The 19951-nt window shown below is 39.6% G+C and overlaps 2 protein-coding genes across 14 annotated transcripts in view; one reads left to right on the forward strand and one right to left on the reverse strand.

Moving 5' to 3' along the window:
• Positions 1-15625, reverse strand: part of AKAP9 (A-kinase anchoring protein 9) — a 153410-nt gene extending 137785 nt beyond the window's left edge. For 7 of the 8 annotated variants that reach the window (XM_077856979.1, XM_077856978.1, XM_077856977.1 and 4 more), the window contains exon 1: positions 14615-14816. In XM_077856979.1, the coding sequence (XP_077713105.1) occupies positions 14615-14662 (48 nt within the window). In that variant the 5' untranslated portion in view covers positions 14663-14816. Of the gene's footprint in view, positions 1-14614; positions 14817-15279 lie in introns of those variants that run through there. The other variant, XM_077856981.1, reaches the window with a different exon arrangement.
• Positions 13937-19038, forward strand: LOC144288939 (uncharacterized). Of its 6 annotated transcripts, none has more exons than XR_013357002.1 (3): positions 13937-14970; positions 15261-15736; positions 18592-19038. XR_013357002.1 is itself a non-coding variant. In XM_077857021.1 (2 exons), the coding sequence occupies exons 1-2, from the start codon at positions 14269-14271 to the stop codon at positions 15270-15272; spliced, it is 714 nt and encodes a 237-aa protein (XP_077713147.1). In that variant the 5' UTR covers positions 13937-14268; the 3' UTR covers positions 15273-19038. The 6 variants fall into 6 exon arrangements, 2 of the variants coding, with proteins under 2 accessions (XP_077713147.1, XP_077713148.1); XR_013357003.1 differs by having other exon boundaries at positions 15261-15358; XR_013357004.1 differs by having other exon boundaries at positions 13937-14889; positions 15261-15358.
• The last annotated feature ends 913 nt before the right edge of the window (positions 19039-19951 follow it).

Here is a 19951-nt window from a genome sequence, read left to right on the forward strand (position 1 = left end):
TCAGAACTTTAGAACATCTGCAGTTTCTTAAAAAAAAAAAAAAAAAAGGATGGGGTAACCTGGCTGGCTCAGTCAGAAAAGCATGTGACTCTTGATCTCGGGGTTGTGAGTTCGAGTCCCACACTAGGTGTAGAGATTATTTAATATGAATTTTTCCTTAAAGATGGTATACCGGGCCCATGATTACATTGTTGCACAACCATACAATGTAACTGTCAAAAATAATGTTTCCCCAAAAAATTTTAATGTGAGAAAATGCTCTCAACATAAAGTCAGGGGAGTATGAGGCCCAAACTGCATAGAATATGATTCCAGTTAAGTTTAAAAACTTACACAGAAACAAAGAATCCACAAACAGTGATTACTTGTGGATTGAGACTTGAGACTATGGGTGATTGTTTTCTTCTTTGAAAAATCTTCAGTGTCCCTCCCCCTCAGATCTGTAAACAATATTCGCTAGTAAGACTACCATGGGCTTGTAAATTAATATCACCATTTTTTTTAAATGACAAAATACAACTACACATCTAACACAAATCTCATTCTAAAAAACAGAGAAGGCAGAGCCCAGGAATATGCTGTCCTGGGACCCAGGCACTTTCATCAGCCTCACCAGACACCATCACCAAACCTTGTAAGTGTAACTGCCAACACTGACAGGTCATCACATCTTCACTGTGCACATGCCACCTGCCTCTTGCATTTCACTGTCACCTCAGTTACTAAAACAGTGAGAAGAATGGACTATGTCCAAATTTTATATAGTCTCTGCATATTACAAAGCCTAATCTCTTTATAAGTAAATAAAAGCAGTGTACATCTTTTACCAGAGAATCCTTAAACCAAGGTATATCTGTAACAGATATGATCTCTCTTAGCAACATAAATACAAGCCAGTTTATCACTTGAGGTTTCCTTTATAAGCCATAGGTTATAGACTACTATTCCTTCTGATATATGTATCTTCTTTTTGCAGGAATTCTCAATTTAATAATGGAAGAACTACTACATCTAGTCAGTTCAAAGGCCCATCCTGTCAGCTTTCCAGTGTCCATAACAGCTCCAAAGAATATCTGTCCATGATCATTTATGTGATATAATGAGATATATAATTATATATATTACAAAAGTAATAGTTTGCTTTTGACTTCATTTATTCTTCCTGCCTCCTTTCCTAACACAGTCACTATTCCCCAAGAACTGACAGGCCTTGAGATCACAATCTGCACACATCTAGCCCTTGGCATGTGCTGTGCATCAGAAGATGGAGAAAAGTTAACTCAGCAGCAATGTTTGTAATAGCAAAAAGAAACCTGGACAACCCAATGCCAAAGATACTAAGGGAAAATTCCAATAACGGAATAACTATGCAGAAGTGAACATTCTCTACATAACACTGAACATAAAGCAAATCACTAAAGACTGCTTACAACATGATTAAGTTTTGAACTTCAAAACCAGGAAAACCAGTAAAGTTTATGTATACATATGTGATACAGAAAAGCAAAGCTATGATAAAATTCAGAACTGTAGTTACCTGAGGTGGCAAGGGGGAGGAGATGGAATTAGATTCTTTTCTTTTCTTTTCTTTCTGATTTTATTTATTCATTCATTCATTCATTCATTCATTCATTTATTTATTTGTTTATGAGAGACAGGGAGAGAGACAGAGACACAGGCAGAGGGAGAAGCAGGCTCCATGCAGGGAGCCCGATGTGGGACTCGATCCCCGGTCTCTGGGATCACATCCTGAGCCAAAGGCAGATGCTCAACCACCAAGCCACCCAGGCATCCCTGGAATTAGATTTTCAAATGTATTTGAATGTGCCTATTTCTTTCTTTTTTTTTTTTAATTTTTATTTATTTATGATAGTCACACAGAGAGAGAGAGAGGCAGAGACACAGGCAGAGGGAGAAGCAGGCTCCATGCACCAGGAGCCCGACGTGGGACTCGATCCCGGGTTTCCAGGATCGCGCCCTGGGCCAAAGGCAGGCGCCAAACCGCTGCGCCACCCAGGGATCCCTGAATGTGTCTATTTCTTAAGCTGGGTAGCAAGTATAAAGGTAATTCTTGTAGACTATACAAAAAAACTATACATTTTTCTTAAGCAGACTCCACACTGGGTGTGGACTTGAACTCACAACCCTGAAATCAAGACATGGACATCTAACTGAACCACCCAGGTGCCCCTTATCTATACATTTTAGATTTATTCTTTTGTAGATGAATCACAATTAATTTAGGTATTTTTAAAGTATGCAGAACTTCCTTCTGAAGAAATTAGCCAGGGCTCCTACCTTCTATGACACCCAGGTCTCTTCTGCCACTCTAGTTTGAGAAAAGAAGCAAGTCAATTCAATTCTTCTCCTGGAATTAGGGAATAAGGAGGCAAGAAAGACGTCCAGAATGATAAGAGAGGGGAACCCTGGGTGGCTCAGCAGTTTAGTGCCTGCCTTTGGCCCAGGGCGTGATCCCGGAGTCCCAGGATCGAGTCCCACGTTGAGCTCCCAGCATGGAGCCCGCTTCTCCCTCTGCCTGTGTCTCTGCCTCTCTCTCCTCTCTCTATGACTATCATGAATAAATAATAAAAAAAAAAAGAAAGATAACAGAGGGGAGATGCATCTCACATGCAGGATTCTAAAATCAGTGTATGATATAATAATCATATAAATCTATAAATAGGGCAGCCCGGGTGGCTCAGTGGTTTAGCACCACCTTCAGTCCAGGGCTGGATCCTGGAGACCCAGGATCGAGTCCCACATCGGGCTCCCTGCATGGAGCCCGCTTCTCCCTCTGCCTGTGTCTCTGCCTCTCCCTCTCTCTCTCATCTCTCATGAATAAATACATAAAATCTTTAAATAAATAAATAAATAAACAAATAAATAAATAAATAAAATCTACAAATATCCCTAAAATCAACCATAAGGTAAAATTCACCTTATAAACCTGCTAGTCATGTTGCAGACTCAAATACTTTTCCCTATATCTAACATAGCCAGTTTTCTTGCTGACATGTATCATCCCTACTTCTTCAGTTGCACACCAAGGAAAGTAGATGGCATATGCATGTTTATGTATAATCACTCAGTGTTGCACAATCACACAGTGATGTTACTGGATCTGAAACTTTACTACATACTGAGGATCTTTAAAAAAAAATAGTGAGTTTCGGGGTGCCTGGGTGGCTCAGTCAGTTAAGAATCTGACTCTTGGTTTCAGCTCAGGTCATGATCTCAGGGTTGTGAGATTGAGCACCGTGACCTCTGGCTCAGGAATCCGCTTGAGATTCTCTCCCTATGCCCCTCCCCCTACTCTCTCTCTCTTAAATAAATAAATATTAAAAAAAAAAAAATAGTGAGTCCAGAGGTGTCTGGGTGGTTCAGTTTGTTGGGCGTCTGACTCTTGATTTCGGCTCAGGTCATGATTTCAGGCTTTCAGGGTCATGGACTCCCTCTGCCCCAACCCCACTCCCACACTCAATTGCTCTCTCAAAAAAAAAGTTCTGACTCTACCCCAGACACTCTGATTTTGGGCTGGAGTATGACTTAGGATTCAAAATTGTTTGAAGCTTCCTAGGTGCTTCTGTTGTGCAAAAAGTTTGGGAATCACTAGGCTAGGTGCTTATTCTATGAAGAGACAGGCTCCCACTACTTAAATAAGTCTTCTCCCCCCTGCTTTTCTTTTTTTTTTTAAGTATATGGTTGAGAAACAACCTCATTAACTAGGACAGACTTGGGAATTCATCTCATAATTTTTGGTCATGTGTAAACTGATGTACAGGCAAAGGAAGCTGACCTGCAAAAAGGGGAATATCAGATATTATGAAAGATTAGAGATGACGTAGAGAACAACACTGATTCCAAATGCCTTTTCAGGTTCCCATGAGGTCCAATTATATTTCATTTACCTTCCTTTGAAATCTATCTTTATAATAATAACTCTCTATTTTCTCTCCTTCCTTAAATAATCTTAGGTTTTTGAAAATAAAAAAAGCCCAGGATGCCTGGGTGCCTCAGTCAGTTACACATCTAGTTTTTCACTTCAGTCAGGTCACCATCTCAAGGTTGCAGAATCAAGCCCCATGGTGGGCTCCTCACTCAGCAGGGAGTCTGCTGGAGATTCTCCTTTTCTGTCTCCCTCTGCCCCTTTCCCCTGCTTGTACACTCCTATGAGCTCTCTCTTTCTCAAATAGATAAATGTTTAAAAAAAGAAAGAAAAGAAAAAAGTCCTACTAGAATTAGGATATTTGTATTTACATTTAGCTATATTAATCAAATCAATATTTTATAATTTTTTAAAAATGGTTTTACTGCTTCATCTATATAGTAATAACAGAACTGCCACCTGGTGGTAGCATATCTACCTGACTACGGGATATATTTTTTGGAAGGAATAACCTCTTCAGAGGTTAAACATATCAAATATACATTCTTTTAACAGTTTTCTGCTACTTTTAGGATAAAATCCATACTACTTTAAATAACACCTATGGCTTCTCATTATCTGATCCCAGTCTATTTCTCCAATCTAATTTTCTGCTATATACCTTAATCTTCTATGCTCCAGCATGAGAAGGATAATGATGATGGCTAATACTTCTTGAACACTTCTCATAGTCTGACAATATTCTAAGTACTTTTTCTTTTAAGATTTTATTTATTGATTCATGAGAGAGACAGACAGAGAGAGGCAGAGACACAGGCAGAGGGAGAAACATGCCGGGAGCCTGACGTGGGACTTGATCCGGGTCTCCACGATCACGCCCTGGGCTAAAGGCAGCACTAAACCGCTGAGCCACCCAGGCTGCCCTATAAGTACTTTATAAGTATTAGCTGAATTCTCAGAACCCCAAGGCAGGTACTGTTATTATTCTCATCTTCCAAATGGAGAGCAGAGGCACAGAATAGTTAAGGAACTTGCGTAATGTCACAAAGCTAAAAAATGGCAGTGCCATGATTTGATCCTAGATGATCTGGTCTAGTCTGAGCTCATAACCACTACAATTATATTGCTTTTCATAACAACAACTTGGAAAAATCACGTAGCATACACCACAAGCAGTGAGGGCAGCAGAGGGTGAGGGAGAAGCAGACTCTCCCCTGAGCAGCTCGATCTTAGGACTCTGGGATAATGACCTGAGTCAAAGGCAGACGCTTAACCAACTGAGCCACCCAGGTGCCCCTGGACAGACTGGATTTAAACCCCTGCTCTGTCACTATGACTCTGTGCAAATTACTTAACCTCTCCAGTTTTCCCACCTATAAAATAGGGATAGCAACAGCATCCACAGCTCTTAGAACAGTTGTAAGGATTAAATGAGCTAATAAATATAACCCTTAGCATAATGCCTTGCATTAGAAAGTGCTCAATAACTGGTAGCTATTACTATTGAATTCATATTCTTTATCCCACTGTCAAACTTCCATCGTCCAAGTGAGAGATAACGAGATAGGAACAGAAATGGGCATAAATCAAGAAATATTTAGGAGGTAAAGTCAGCAAAATGTGATGACTGGTTGGATCCAAAAAAGTAAAGGAGAGTGCCAGGGAAACCAAATAGAAGATGAGGTAAAGTGGGCCTGATTTTACTGCGTAGTGAATGGTATTAGAATGGAAAGAAAAAGGCTAAATATAAAAGATATTTTTAAAAATAGATTTTATTTATTTATTTGAGAGCAAGCAAGAGACCACAAGCAGGGGGACTGGCAGAGGGAAAAGGAGAAGCAGGCTCCTCACTGAGCGGGGAACCCCTTGAGGGGCTTGACCCCAGGACCCTAGGATCATGACCTGAGCCAGAAAGGCAGACACTTAACTGACTGAGCCACTCAGGAGCCCCAAAACAAATTCTGAATTAAAAAAATTAATGGGAATGGGTTATGAGTTTGCAGGATATAGGAAAACAATTGCAAAATACTTAAAAGGACTTTGGTTTTCAGCTGAGATGCTTTCTGAATACGTATAACCTACTTGGCCTCTGAAATATGATGGCATTGAGATAAAAAAGAACTCTAGAACCTTAAAAATGCTTAAATTCAAATCCTAAAGGAAAAAAAGACTGCATACAGACTTTCCTGTCTTAAGATTACAGCCCTGAGAATAAATAAATAAATAAATAAATAAATAAATAAATAAATAAATAAATAAATAAAAATATATATATATATATATTAAAAAAAAAAAAAGATTACAGCCCTGAGACCTGCGGGGGTGCCTGGATGGCGCAGTCAGTTAAAAGTCTACCTTCAGCTCAGGTCATGATTTCAGAGTTCTCGGATTGAGCCCCCATGAGCAGGGAGCCCGCTTCTCCCTTTCCCTCTGCCCACCCCCTCTCATGTTCTCTCTTGCTCACCCTGCTCTCTCTCACTCTAATAAATAAATATATATATATAAACCCCTAAGGCCTACTAAAATTACTAATACTGGATTTTACCCTTAGAATTTAAAATATATACTCAACTAAAAAATATATATATATGTGTGGGTATACACATATAAATACATATATCCCAAATGAATCTTCTCCTCTTTTCAATCTCTATTATAAAAATTGCTATTGGTTGAAGTGAAAAAGTGAGAGTTTTCGTATTAAAGGGAAATCACTGAGTAAAAATGCTCAGACATGTATTTTCATTATAAAAGAAATTTATGCAAATCAAAATTTAAACATTAATTTGGTAAGTGTAAAAGATTTTACATAAAAGTACTGGAAATACTTCCAATATCTTTAAGTTGTCTAAGAATAAAAAAGTTTCTTTTTTTTTTTTTTAAAGATTTATTTATTTATTCATGAGAGACACACAGAGAAAAAGAAACGGAGACACAGGCAGAGGGAGAAGCAGGCTCCCTGCAGGGAGCCCAATGCAGGACTGGATCCCAGATCCCAGGATCACGCCAAGCTTAAGGCAGATGCTCGACCACTGAGCCAGCCAGGTGTCCCTAAAAAAATAACATTACAAAATCCGGTATTTCATAAACTTCCAGCAGATATTTGCTAATGCAGTTTTTACATATGTTCTATGACTTTGCCCTTTAGAGCATGTACTTATTTGACTTAAGAAATCAACATATGGGCTAAAAAAATTTTTTTAAAGTAAAAAATAATAAAAAATAAAAGAAATCAACATATGTATACACAGTCAACAGACCATAAATGATGTGGTAACTCACTGGGATCACTGCCCCTAAGTACACTGCAATCCCATGGATCTCCCTCATTTACTTTCATAAGTTAAATTTGAATTTTGATAAATAGAGAACAAGTATTTTTAGTTATAACTGGTCCCTAACCCTATCTATTTTCCCTGGGGAAACAATAAGACAATATCAACTTGAATAAAAGTGAGACTCCTAAGAAATAAATATAGCATAATCACAGAGCTCACAATAAATGATTCTTAGTGAACAAGGAATTTTGAAGTGTGTTTGGTATAAAGAGAAGGAAAAAAGGGAGAGCAAGAAAGTGATTCTAGATTTTTTTACTGTTTTTCAGAGATCTGTAAACCAGAGAACCTATTCAATCAATAAAATTTACAAACTGAAATCTTACAGACTAGGATTTTGAGTAGTAAAGTTTAGTGTAGTTCTTACGAGTCAAATTGATGACTTTGGGGGCTTTAAGAAAAGATCCCTCAAACGGGAGGAAAAAAGGACTTACAGAAAATTGTTTAGACCATACAAAAATCGAAATGAACAGTATAACAATCACAACCCTGATGGCAACTTGAAACAGACATGATACTGTTCATGAACAGAGGATAAAGGAATTTTTCATGATACAAAAGAATCTATAGATTTAAATAAATAACTTATTCTTGAATAATGAATTTTGTTAAATCCATGTGCAAATCAACCAAAACTTTATGCAGCATACAAGATGAGCATTGAGTGTCCTTATTTTGGTGACTACGACCACAAAAACACTATAAATAAAAGGGAAGTCAACAGGACAACAAAAATATGTTATACTAGTGAAATACTGGTAATCGATTGTGTTCACATATGAAAAGGATAGGCCCTTTTGTTACTGAACAAGACTGGGTTATTTTGTTCTCACAATAAAAATGGATTGGTAATGATCAAGCCAAAAACCCAACAGGTGCCCCCAGACCAACTGCATGCACTTGTAAAACAGCTGGCCATGGAACGGAATGACTCAATGGCCCACACAGAAATCAAACTTTAGCATCATGCTCTAATCAATTTACTAAGAACCTATTATTCAAAGCAACAGTTTAAATTTTGGAAGAGCCCAGAAGTCTTAAAAAAAAAAAAAAAAAAAAAAAACCAAGATGAAAGATAATCCTACTGAGATGTGTGGTTCTCTCTGTCTGCCTCTCTCCCATCTGCCCACGCACAAGTATTCTTTCTCTGTATGTAGAAAAAATGCATATGATAAATAATAATAACTAATATAACAACTGGCAACAATCCAATTAGAAAATGGGCAAAGGACTTGAATAGACATTTCTCCAAAGAAGACAAATGGCCCAAAAATACATGAAAAGATGTTCAAAATCTCTCAGTCATTAGGAAATCACTAGTTAAAACATATGAGATACCACTTTCCACACACCTGAACAGCTACAATAAAAAAAAAAATTTTAAAAACAGAAAACAACAAATATTGGTGGTTATACAGAGAAACTAGAATCTTCATACACTGCTGGTAGACATGTAAAATGGTACAGCTGCTGTGGAAAACCAGTTTGGCAGTTCTTCAAAAACCACAGGATTACTTTATGATCCAGCAATTCCACTGCTAGGTATATTCCCAAGAGAAAGAAAACAGGTATTCAAATATATGTGTATATATATATACACACATATATTTCATGATATATATATATATATACACACACACACACACACACACCCATATATATATATACACACACACATATATATATGAATGTTCATAGCAGTGCTATTCATAATAGCCAAATAATGGGAAAAACTCAAATGCCTGCCAGTGAATGAATAAACAAAATGTAATAAGTGCTATAATGGATTATTATTCAGCCATAAAATGGAATGAAGTCTGGATGCATGTTACAAAATGGATGAACCTTGAAAACATTATACTAAGTGAAAAAAGTCAGACAATAAGGGTCAAATATTATAGGATTCCATTTTTAAGAAATATCTGAAGTAGGTACATCAAACAGAAACAGAAAGACTGGTGGTTGCTGGGGACTGGGGGAAGGAAGGAATTAAGAGTATCTGTTTAATGTACAGGGTTTTATTCTGGGATGATAAAAATGTTTGGAACTAGATGGAATTGATGGTTGTAAACTATGTATTTACTAAATACCACTGAATTATTCATTTTTATACGATTTATTTTTGTTATGCGAATTTCATCTCAATTTTAAAAAATCATAGCTTTTTTAACATGTAGCACCAGAACTTGAAAAGTTCTCAATCACTATCTCATTTATTCTCCAAAACACCTGTTGAGATTCATGTCCTGCAAAACGATTATTCTCATAGACAATAATGCACAGAATTTGTGATAATTTAAATACATGCTTGCTAAGTAAAAGTCCATAGTTGCAGTCGTAGGCGTTCAAAAATGTCAGCTGAACAAATAAGCAAATAAATGTCTCCGAAGTCCTAGTGCCTTTTCTAAAAGTATGCCAAATAGTTGTATTATAAATTCTCACACACACACATACATATATACCCCAGATGCAAAACAACCTTTATAAAATCTGAAGTTTTTCCAAATTAAAACTTTTAAAGTGCTGTTAACCAATGAAATAAGATGACTAATTTCAATTTTAGTGGAATCTTAAAGAAATGTGATGTTCCTTATCATTTAATGTTTACCAGAGAACTTTTTCTAGTTCCATATTAGAAATTTACTTACATTTCAATAATTAGTAGCCTATAATAGATTATTTTACTGTCATAGTTGAGCTCTTCCTACAAGCTTCATATATAAAAATAAGAGGCGTTTTTGTTTAAAAAGAATTCTTACCCAATCTTGTCATATTCTAGTTACTTGGATATATCCTATCTTTGTCACTCCCTCTCTTCCAGGTGCTCATTCAACTTTCAGTTTCACTGACAGGACACCCTAGACCTCTTTGCTAAATCTCTCTTCATTGGATCTTATGGCTCTTTCACCCATTTCCTGCCATTTCTTGGATTTGCCGTAGAAACTTTTGTTCATTATACACTTTAAGAAGCCTATTCTGCTCATTCTTTCCTCTATATTACCCCTCTTAAAGCTCATAATCTAAAAACCATGTTTTGTTTTGTTTTTCAATAAAGCCTAAAGCTCATGAATTAGTTTTTAAGTCAGAGACAATACACAACTGTTACAATAAATGATGATGGAAAAAAAATGATGATGAAGGTATCAAACTGCTGTATCCACTTTGAAAGCTAAGTAAGTTATGTCACATATAAGAATAAAAAACTAGAAAGTTTGGGGGTGCCTGGCTGGCTCAGTGGCAGAGCATGCAACTATTGATTCCCGGATTGTACTTATTCAAAAAAGAAAAAACTAGAAAGTTTTAAAGAAACAAGGATGAAGAGCAATTTGCTTAGTGGTGGAGCAATGTATCTGAATTAATTAAGCAAGGAACAATTCTGCACCAGAAGTAACTTTGTCTATTCAGTGGAAACAGTAATTAAAAAGTTCAGCTATCAAAAAAAAAAAAAAAAAAAAAGTTCAGCTATCAATAACCTAACACAGAGCTTGCATAGAGCCCTGTCCTTTTTTGCATACAAATGGCACTACTTTTCAAACAGAAAATGCTCATTAAATAAAAATCATACAATAAATACTTACTGAATGCAATAGGCAAAAATCTTAATTATTCAACAAATAATGCCAGTTATATACAATGCTGGATGGCTGGTGCAAAACTTTGGTTTTACTGAATTCTGGTACATGAATAGAATGTTGAATAAAATGTTAAGTATACCCAATGTGAATTTACAGGGGTAATAACAGTGATTAATAATACTAATTACCCAACTGTTTTCTAATTTTGTTCACTAATATTAAAATACTTTCTTTATATAAGTGTAAATAATTTCACTTGGAAAAGAATGAAGTCATTTAAAGTAGTTTAACACAAAGCCAGTCTGTGTAGTCCCATCCCCATCAGCACCTTGTAAATGGGGTTAGTCCAGCTCTGAAAATATTTACTTAATAATGCAGTAATGTCTCACATCTCCATGGGTCAGGCTTCTTGCTACATTAACACTGAGGAAGTAGCTGAGAACTCAACTGCAACCAAAAAACCAACAAGTAGAAAAACTGAACTGTCCTAAAACCCACTCATTGCACTCCACTGGCTCTGATTTTTATAAACCATCCTATCAAATTCACTAAGTTCTCCAGTCACAGCAATCTAAAACAAATTAGCAAAAGAGTCAGAGGAGATGGAGTAAGGCAAGACGAACATGACCACGGCAATGAGAATAGCAAGGAAAAAAGAACTACAAAACAGAAAGGAAGTCCATGCAAGTCTAATAATTCAGCCTCCCAACTATGGAACACAAGCAACACTGGAATACGAATTACAGTTGCAGGAGTACACCAAAGTGAGAGCCCTTAGAAAACCTACCTTTTTTGTACTTCATTTTTTTAAATTCTCTATAATAACCATACAGTATAATGAGTTCTTCATCATACTCTATTTGATAAGCTTTTACTGTATTTAAAAATAGCATTTAAACATTTTTTACTGATCCTAAAAAATGCTGTAGAGAATCTGGAAAATACTAAAAGTGTAAAGAATATTAAAATTGCCAATAACCCACCACCCAGAGATAACCATCATTTACATCTTAGTGCATTTTTTTTTCTGGTGTCTTCATATATATAGGTATGTACATAGACTTTATATGGTACCATTCTTATTAACCTGGCACTATTTATGGACATTTTTCCAATTGAAAAAAATCTTTATAGCATTATTTTAATGGCCACATGTACCAGAGTTTATTCCATCATTGCAATTTTTGTTGCTATTTTATAAAGCATACTACGCTGCATGCAAACCTTAAAAACAATAATCATTTATAAGATCTAAATACAGACAGCAAATTTTTCAATGATCAGCTTACCAAGCACAAAGAGAAAAATTAAAAAGCTATGGTTCATAAAATTATATTATCAAATACAATATTTAAGTTCAGTGAATAAACAAGACATTCAGAAAGCCAACTTTCTAAATAAGCTTTAGAAATCATCAGTGTAAGTGATTTCTGATGCCATCAATAACAGACTTCCAATTAAGAGAATTACTGCTATTAAATTACAACATTCTAATAAAGTAGTACCTATGAACGACTCATAGTCATTCTACTCATTCACTCATTAAGCAAATATTTGAGTACCTACTATGTGGTAGGTACCATGACTGGCTGCATTAATATCAAGAGCCTTCTCTGTAGTCTTAAAAGCAAGGTAGCAGCATTTAACACACTTTTACAAATCAAAAATTCACCCCAAATCCTACTGTACCTCTTCTCTCACTGTGCATATTACCCAGTGTCTGTCTCTCCCACTAAACTGTGAGCAACTCGAGAACAGAGACTGTCACCATCTCTAAATTTCCAACTGTTGGTATAAAACAGGAGTTGAGTTCAATATAGGCTTGCTGAATGACTTTACAAAATTTTTAAGTCCTAATCTAAGAGCACACAAGTTAAAACAATAATATATACACTAATTTTGATGATGCTGTTTTCATTCTATTTTTCATATTTTTATTGGTCATCAATCTTAATGGCTGCGTAATATTCCGATGCACTCACATGATCTGAAAACAATGATTCTAATTCTCTCCTTGTTTCCAGTGTTTTTATATTGTACAGCTAATGTTCCTGCAAAGAAATCTTGCCTTATAGATCTGACAGATTTATTTCTCACTAGAAAAACTGGGCTCAACTCCAGAAGACAATAATCCTCTACAATATAAGTGACTATTAAAGGAAAAAGATTTTCACTCCATAAGCAGAGTACTGAAGGACAGACAAACACACACACACACACACACACACACACACACAAAGAAACTAGAATTTTTTTTTTTTTTGGCCAAATCAATTTAAATAAATCCTGTTATACGTGTTGTCCAAAGCAAAGAATATTTTGTAGGACTACTTCGTACATATCTTTAGGAAGATAATTCTGGGGGCAGGCAATCCAAACTTTGAATTAATGAAATGTCTAATTAGAACGTCAATGCCTCCAAAGGAGGCACACACTTTATCCACCTTCTTGGATTCAGAGCTTGCTCAGACTTTCAGGTTGCAGAAATGTAAGCAGCTCTGGGCTTCTTAAGATTCCTTGATTCCCCTTTTCCTCCATTTACAGATTTTAAAGTAAATATCTACCTGGTAACATAAAAGCCCTCAAGCTTTGATCTCAGATAGAAGGAACTTACGGGAAAGCCAACTGTATTTCAGAAATATGAAGCTAAGTTATATGCATACTCATCTAAGAAACTTGGGTTGAGCATCTACTACCGCATCTCTGCAGTATAGCCCTTCAATGATTACTGAAATCATGGACCCCTGTCCCTTTTATTTATTTGGAGGAAGGAAGAGAGAGGAAGAAAGAAAAAACAACAACAATTAACTATATTATAATTTAATTGTGGTCCAAGTATGACTGTTAACAATTATCTCTAATAAGACGGTATATAATCTATAAAAGATAACGTCGTCATAACGGAGGATGGGGGGGGGGCTTGGAGACCAGCTAGAAGACAGACTCGACTATGTAATTTTTAAAAGAAATATGCTATTTAATTTAGGTCTCGTCTATCAAATTTTTCACGAAGGTCGGTGAGGAGTATCTGTTTATAGTCAGGTATCCTTGGCTTTACAGGTTTGTTTGTTTTTTTTTCTTTCACGCAGACATAAGATACGGACTCACTGGAACGCATACATCGATTCGATCACTGAGAGCAGGAATTCCATAGGTGTTGCTTAGAACATGGTACCTTCCGTCGCCCGCAGTGGGTTCAGACTGCACTACCGTTCCACACACCACAGAAGCGCCTGCCACGACAAAGACCTCCAAACACAAACGCAGAACAGAACGCTGTGTCTAAAGCGGCCCCGACGCGAACTCCGCAGCTGGCACTTGTGGCACACGGAGGCCACCGCCAAGGCAGCTGCCACAGGCCAATCGCGTACCCAGGGGTGCCAGCCTGCCACCGAGAAGGCTAAGCTGGTGAGCGACGCGCAAACCCCCCACCAGATAAAGAGAAGCCTCGATCCCCACCCCGGGAAGCACAATGCCTGCACTAGGCAGAGAACTCCCTCGAACAGTGAAAGGCTGGACGGTTAGAAGCAGCGAATCCCAGCCTCCGGCAAGGCAGGAAAGGAAGGGTTTTATTTGGGCATTCACAAGGCAGAGCCGCACCACCCAACCTTCACGGAAGTATCATCCGCTAGGCGGTCACACCAAGCGTTTTCAACTGGAAAAAGGAGAAGAGGGCGAAGGGGAAAGTCGGGTCCTGCGGCAGCTCCCGGCCGGGCGGCGAGCCGGGGCTGCGGCCACCTCGGCCTCCCAGGCCCTCTCCCGCCCCTCTCCGGCCACCGCCTCCCACCGCGGGCCCCAGCAGCCTCCGGGGCTCTTACCTTCGCTTTGCCGGCCTCCAGCTTCCTCTGTCTCTCCTCGTCCTCCATGGCCTCTGACGGGAAGGCTGGGGGAAGACAGGGAGTGGGTCCGGGGTAAAAACGGAAGGTCGCTGCCGAGGGACGTGGGACAGCAAGCCCCGCCGCTTCGGAGGCAGGGCCGGGCCCGGCGCCCCCCGCCCCCCCGCCCGGCGTGGAACCAGTCTCCGCGCTCACTGGCCGACCGCCCTCCGCCGCCCGGGGAACGCCGTCACCGCCGCCGCCATCTTCGTCTCCACGTAAACACACGGCAAGGCGGGAGTGGAAGGGGGGGGCACGTCGGTCCGCGCAGCCGCCGGCCGCCCCGCCGCTCCGGGCAGGTGCGCCGGCCGCTCCTGCAGCGCCGCCCCCCCAGCCCCGCGCCTGCCGCGCCGCCCCGCCCCCGCCGGGCTGCCCCGGCCCGGCCCCCTGGGCCCCCGCTCGGACCCCGGCGGCCGCAGGCGCAACGCCCGCGGGGGTGAGCGCCCTTCCCGGGGGACGAGCGCCCGCCAGGTGGCGGCGGCCTGGCTGAGGCGCCGGGAGGGAGGGGGTGTGCCAGGGGCGCCGGCAGGATTCCGCCCACCGCGCTAGGGACTCGGTGGTCGCTGTTAAAACACTGAGATTTTTCCAGTCACAGAAATAATGTATACCTAACGGCGCGACCGGTGACCGATGAAAAGCCCCAAGGAAAAGCCTGGGGTGGGGCGGAGAGGAAACGACCCGCCGCACGTGAGTTTCCCAGCCTGGATCGACTCCTCCAGTGGAGGAACTGGGAGATGCGCCAGCAGCTCTCCTTACTCCTGCGGCTGAACGTCCCGCCCTCCCCACGCGGGCCCGCCCAATCTCCCGTCCATCCTTCAAGGCCCACCTCACACGCCGCGCGAACAGCTCCTCTGGTCCCTTTGTTCCCTCCACCGCAGCTAGGAGTATCCAGGCGTGCTTACTCCCTTTCCACTCCTCCTTGGTCTCCCTCTTAGCAATGACGTCTTGAAAGGAGCCTAGGCTTCGGACAAAAGCCAGTATACACTTTCTAGCTTGGATGACCTTGAACAACTTACCTATCCTCCCTCAGCTTACCTGGAAGTTTTGGAGGGGTCGTTAAGATATGTGAGTCCATATATGGGACTGCCTCTGACATGTTAAAAATGTCCTTAATTAATGGTAGTTTTCCCCCCTCTCCTTGTATTTCCTTTATGTACTCTGCATGATACTTTAGTAATTTATGCACCACTTCTTCACCTCATACGCTAGATTCCCTGATGGCAGACGGTCTTGCTTATTTTGGCATTACTAAAATGACTAGCATAGTTTTGCACCCGATAAAACTTGTTAGATTGAACTGAGCCATTTTAATAACTTTCATCTCTTCCCTAAATACTTCCTTTTTTCTCCCCACCCTTTTACTCTCAAATCCATTTTTGAGGTGAGCTCATGTTAATGTCTCAGGTTGATTACTCAGGCTGATCATGGTTCTCTGTTTTGAGCCAGGTTGGACTAAAACACTGGCAGGTGTGAACTGAAATAAGCTATAAAATCAATCATAGAAGGGGTGCTAGTGAAAATAGTGTTGAAAAATAAAAAGATTAACAATCTAAAGTCTACCACAACCAGAAGAATAGGTTAATTTTTTTTTAACTTAAATTCAATTTGCCAACGTATAGTATAACACCCAGTGCTCATCCCATCAAGTGCCCTCCTCAGTGCCTGTCACCGGAAGACTAGGTTTAAACAGCTCTGATTTATAAATTCTTTGTTGTTGTTGTTTTTAAGATTTTATTTATTCACTCTAGAGAGAGAGAAAGGGAGAGAGTAAGGCAGAGACATGGGATCCCTGGGTGGCGCAGCGGTTTAGCGCCTGCCTTTGGCCCACGGCCCGATCTGGAGACCCGGGATCGAATCCCACGTCGGGCTCCCGGTGCATGGAGCCTGCTTCTCCTTCTGCCTGTGTCTCTGCCCCTCTCTCTCTCTCTCTCTCTGACTACCATAATGAAAAAAATATATATATATATAAAAGAAAGGCAGAGACACAGGCAGGGGGAGAAGCAGGCCCTCTGCAAGGAGCTCATGGTGGAACTTGATCCCAGATCCTGGGATCATTCCCTGAGCCGAAGGCAGACGCCCAACCGCCAATGTACCCAGGCGGTTTATAAATTCTTAGATTTAAAAAAGACTATATTCTCAAACTCCACTGATGCATACATATTTGTACCATTTGTAACATCCAAGTATATACTGACCTATTATCTTAAACTGAATTGGGCAATAGATGAGATTAGACATTTTACCATAGGAATTAAAGAATTAAGCCAGTAAACGGAGAAGTGATTTAGTCATTCGCCAAGCTAAGAGTCAAACTAGGACTACAACCAGGTGTTCTAATATTGCAGTGATTTAAATACTGCCTGGATTGAGGGATTATGTTTCTAGATTCTAATTACCTAAAAGGAAGCCCTAGGTTATCTGACAAGATATATATTTGTTAATAGACACTGCTTTCTCAGTGACTAAGGAAGTCAGCTGTTTGTTCCAGTACGTGCTAAAAATATTCAAAAACCTTCTAAAGCCACAAGATTATTTCAACCTTTCCCTTCACTAAGACCAATCATAGACCTGTTACATATATATGATCAATAAAAGTTGAAAGAGAGACCCCTGGGTGGCTCAGCGGTTGGGCGCCTGCCTTCAACTCAAGCCGTGGTCCCGGGATTCGGGATCAAGTCCTGCATCGGGCTCCCTGTGAGGAGCCTGCTTCTCCCTCTGCCTATGTCTCTGCCTCTTTGTCTCAGTCTGTGTCTCTCATGAATAAATACATAAAATCTTTAAAAAAAAAAAAAGAGTTTAAAAAAATTTTTAAAATGAAAGTTGAAAGTTAATTGTGTGTTGACTTCTGTTAGAAGGGTATGTGGCACTTACGCTCTGATGCCTCTGTATGGCACCTATTCATGTCATGTCATGTATTGCATTCATTAATTCATTGATTCATCCATTCATTCATTCCCTGAAAAGATATCTGAGCAAAGACATGAAAGAGATGAGAAAATGAGCCATGAGGATAAGCAAGGGTGTAGCAAGTCTAAAGGCCCTGAAGCTAGAATAAGACTGACGTGTTAAAGAAAAAGCAGGATGCAAGAGTGGCTAGAGTAGAGTTAGGAAGGAGATTAAGTCAGAGAAATAGTAGGAGGCCAGATTCTATAGACTTCTGAAGGTCTTTAGAAAGACTTTGGCTTTTACTCTCAGTAAGATGGGGAGCCATTGGAGAATGTTGAACAGATGAGTGACATGGTCTGGCTTATGTTGTTAAAGGATATCTACTGCTATGAGGATAGCCTGTGGGGGGTCAGTCTGGATGCTGCTGCAATAACCCAGACAAGAGTGGGAGTTTGGACCATGGTAGTGGTAATCAGTCTGTATATATCTTCAACATTCAACTAATAGTACCACAGGAGTAGTATGTTGAACGTAAAGTTTGAGACAAAAAGGACTCAAGGTTGAGTCCAATGTTTCTGGCCTCAGCAATCGGTGATGTTGCCAGTAACTCAGATGGGAAAAAGCAAATTTGGAGGAGACCAAGAGTTCAGCTTTGGACATAAGTTAGAGACACATTAGGTATCCAAGAATTGATGTCACATGGACCCTCTGAGTATGAAGTTCAGGAGACACGTCCAAGCAAGAAATATAAATTTGAGAATAGCATATAGATGGCACTTTAAGGGTTTGGATAAGATCATCTAGGGCCATGCTGTCCAATACAGCAGGCTTTAGCCACATGTGGTTATTGAGCATGTGAAATACGGCTGGTCTGAATTGAGGTGTGCTACAAGTGCAACAGTGGATTTCAAAGACTTAGAATTAAAACAAAAGAACTTAAAGTATCTCATTAATATTGAGTGCCCACCGTAAAAAATTACCTTGCATAGTTACTACTGCATCTTATTTATTTTTTTTTTTTGCATCTTCTTTAGACAAAGTCACTCTTTCTGAATTAAAAACAGTCTTGAAGAGCTTCATAAACCAAAGCCAAGTACAGAAATTGGAGGTTAGGATTGATCCATCAATCATGGATGGAATGATTGTACTGAAGAGAAATATGCTGATATGTCTACAAAAACCAAGATTAGGAAGCCAAGTAGGGCTATGTTCTGAAAGGGCTGGTTTTCTGTCAGTGAAAATTCATAAACTTAAAGCAACAATAAAATGTTTCCTAAAAGAAAAATAAAATAATAATTTAATACCTCATATTAATATAAAAATATATTTTATACTGATTATATGTTGGAATGCTAATATTTGAGGTATACTGGGTTAAATTTTATATATATATGTGTATATATATATGAATTTCACCAGTTTATTTTTACTTTTTTTTAATGTACCTGCTAGAAAATTTCAAATTACATATATGAGTTGCATTTATGGCTCATATTATTTTTCTATTGAACCTTGCTTCTCTGGGGAGCAAGTTTATATAAGGTGTTAGGGGCACCTGGGTGGCTAAGTGGTTGAGCATCTGCCTTTGGCTCAGGTCATGATCCCAAGGTCCTGAGATCGATTCCTGCATTAGGCTCCCCACAGGGAGCTTGCTTCTCCCTCTACCTGTGTCTCTGTCTTCTCTCTGTCTCCTCATGAATAAATAAATAAAATATTTAATAAAAAAAAGAAGTGATACAATGACTCAGTGTCAGAGCACTCCAACTCTAAAAGGGAGGGAAGGGGAGAGGAATCAGCAAATGAAGACAGCACAGTGGCTAGTGCAAGAATGGAAAATTTTCTTCTACTCTTTAATAGGTTCTTTACAGATGGCCTAAGAATTAAATTGACATAAACAGATTAACAGGAGAGAATCGCATTTAATTTTGCATCTATGGGAGCCCCATATACATGAGAGGTTCAAAGACAGAAAGGTGAAATGGCATATAGAAGCCTTCCTCAGCTTTTCAAAGTAGTTCACATGCCAAAGTAGCACATTTTGCAGATTGTTGCTCTGAACCCCTTCCCTAGGTAGATGAGAGGAACTAGTAGCTACCTGCAGAAAGTGAAGGAGGAGGGAATGAACTGTGGCAACTGCTGCTAATAGGTTAACTAACATGAGGCCTGAGAAATGGCCACTGATTTTAGAAAGGTAAAGGTCACTGGAGGTTTCCATGGAAGTTGCAAATCAATGATTAACTCTTTCCTACTGGGTAACTCTGCTTTAGTATCCTTCTCAACAAAGAGCCCCTGGAAATCCCTTCCAATGGACCAGAATTAAAAAGGGAAATCCTGAGATCCCTGGGTGGTGCAGCGGTTTGGCGCCTGCCTTTGGCCCAGGGCCCGATCCTGGAG

The sequence above is a fragment of the Canis aureus genome, chromosome 18, assembly GCF_053574225.1.
Source record: "Canis aureus isolate CA01 chromosome 18, VMU_Caureus_v.1.0, whole genome shotgun sequence".
Taxonomy (NCBI): domain Eukaryota; kingdom Metazoa; phylum Chordata; class Mammalia; order Carnivora; family Canidae; genus Canis; species Canis aureus.